The sequence below is a fragment of the Tupaia chinensis genome, unplaced genomic scaffold, assembly GCF_000334495.1.
Source record: "Tupaia chinensis unplaced genomic scaffold, TupChi_1.0 Scaffold000211_1, whole genome shotgun sequence".
NCBI classification, from domain to species: domain Eukaryota; kingdom Metazoa; phylum Chordata; class Mammalia; order Scandentia; family Tupaiidae; genus Tupaia; species Tupaia belangeri.
This window is the reverse complement of record NW_006159686.1, coordinates 1,016,636-1,018,791: the sequence shown is the minus strand read 5'-3', so window position 1 is coordinate 1,018,791 and position 2,156 is coordinate 1,016,636. Positions and strand designations below refer to the sequence as shown.

The 2,156-nt window shown below is 53.6% G+C and overlaps 1 protein-coding gene across 1 annotated transcript in view; it reads left to right on the top strand.

Moving 5' to 3' along the window:
• Positions 1 to 2,156, top strand: part of SFSWAP (splicing factor SWAP) — a gene marked incomplete at its 5' end in the record, with an annotated part of 66,700 nt that overhangs the window by 589 nt on the left and 63,955 nt on the right. Inside the window, 1 exon segment of the mRNA XM_014587407.1 lies at positions 207 to 338. Coding sequence (XP_014442893.1) covers positions 207 to 338 — 132 coding nt within the window.

The following is a 2,156-nucleotide window of genomic DNA, read 5'->3' as shown; positions in this document are numbered from 1 at the left end:
AGCAGGAAGAAATTTTCCACAAAAGACGGTATCCTGCTACCTGTGGGTAAACGTGTACTGCGAAAGTTTCGATAGGGTTCACGTGTGCATTTATGTGTTTTCACCTCAAAGAGGTTGAACAAGTGTGCTGTACGCTTTACTGATAGCTACGACTTTAGAGATGTGTGGCTTCCGATTTGTTAATAAATTTCTCGTTTTTATTCAAGAGGAAGAGTACAAGCGATTGAGCGAGGCCTTAGCGGAGGATGGGAGCTACAGTGCAGTGGGGTTCACTTACGGGAGTGACTACTATGACCCGTCAGAGCCGACGGAGGAGGAGGAGCCGTCAAAGCAGAGAGGTGAGGGCAGAGCTGCCTGGGGTGCTGTGGGTGCTCCTGCCCTAGGGTGAAGGCAGCACCGCTGTGGCACCTGTCCTGGCACTGCTGTGACACTGCTGTGCCTCCTCTGGGTGAGACACCAGACGCCGGTGGCATGGCGGTTGTGGTGGCTGGATCCCATGGGGCCGTTTTTGCAGTTTGAGTCCCAAACCCAGCAGCTCGGAAGCGCATTAGACACGTCTGTGTGTGCACAAGTCCCGAGAGGAGAAGGGATTGCAGGGTGCCACCCACCTAGGGGTGGCAGTAGGTCGTGTCTACGCAGCACTCAGGAGGAGGAGAGGGAGCAGACAGTGACTGGCACGGGAAGGAGCTCAGGGCTCTGCTGCCTGCCCTGGGCCCACACTGCCTTGTTTGTTTCCCTTTGGTCCAGGTACCCTGGGCTCTTTTTTTCTGGGTCGGTACCCTCTTCGTCAGTATGCTCAGCATTTTGTCCTTGGACTTTGAAAGGATGCTAGCGGACATGTCAGTGTCGCCTCTCTCGTGCTGACCTATTTCACGTTGCCTGCCACACTTGGAACGTGACAGGTGTCCACCGGAAAGACACTCATGGAGTTATTATTAAACAACAGCACAAGACTTCTGGCTTTTGGGGTAGGATGAACCAAGAGTATAAACTTGCCTTTTGTTTTTTACTTTTCTCGAAGTGCTACAAGGGGCGCGCGTGTTCATCAGAGAAGGGAGAGAAAGCACCGCTCGGGGGCCATGGTCACCATAGTCCTTTCTGCTCCGTTCCCCGTCCTATCAGAGTTTAGGCACACACGCACCTGGCATGCTTCTCAAGCTGCCAGGGCCAGGATCCTAGCTGCACTGGGCCGTGTAAGATTCAGCTCCCTTAACCCTTGACCTTAGTCTGCACGCCAGCCCCGTGTGTTTTCAGGTAATGTCAGCGTAAACCCAAACCTTGACCTTCTACTTTTCCGGATTAACTCTGGAGACGGGCATAAAAAACAGTGCTACTGAAAACCATGGGCTCATGGGTGTGGGAGCACACACGTCCCTTAGTCACCCAGGGCAGCGCAGAGCCCCGCCCGGTACTGCGGATGGACAGTTCCTAGTTACCCGCAACGACAGGGCCTGAGACGGCAGGGCAGGCCCGCCACACTTAGGATATCCCACGGACAGAGGAGCCTTCGAGTGTTTAGAAGAATAAACTGGGATTTTGTCCTGTGGAGATTGAATTTTAGAACTAACTTCACTTGTTAGCTGGTACTTTGTAGATTTCTCTTTCAGTAACAAATCTCTTTGTAACTATGAAGCAGCTGGAGCAGTTCAGTGTTATACCACTGTGCTAGGGTTTCCCCACCAGTTCACTCAGGACTGAGCCCTCGGGGGGATGGACAAAGGGGGCCTCCTGACTCCTGACTCGACTCAACCCGGCTGACGACTTTTCAGACCAGAGAATCCTATCCAGCTCTGCTTTCTGAGCTCTAAGGAAACGCTGCGAGTGTAATGTGAGCAGTGTCAGGTTAAAGCCTGGCTTTTAAAGCTTCAGGGTTTTAAAGCTTCAGGCATTGACTTTGCAAGGGAGCCAGCTCTCAGAAGTCGTGAGGCCCTGGGAACCAGCAGTTAGCGTAATGGCTGTGTCGCTGGACTCCCACATAGTCGACCACGGTTCGCGTCCCGGACCCGGTGGCTTAAAACTCACGCCGGGCGCGTGTGTGTGCGTGCCCAAGATCCCGAGAGGAGAATGGAGGAGAAGGGATTATGGCGTGACCATCCCCCCTGGGGGGTGATTTCTCGCTTTCTGTCTCTATGTCTCTCTCTGTCTGGCGAGCGCAC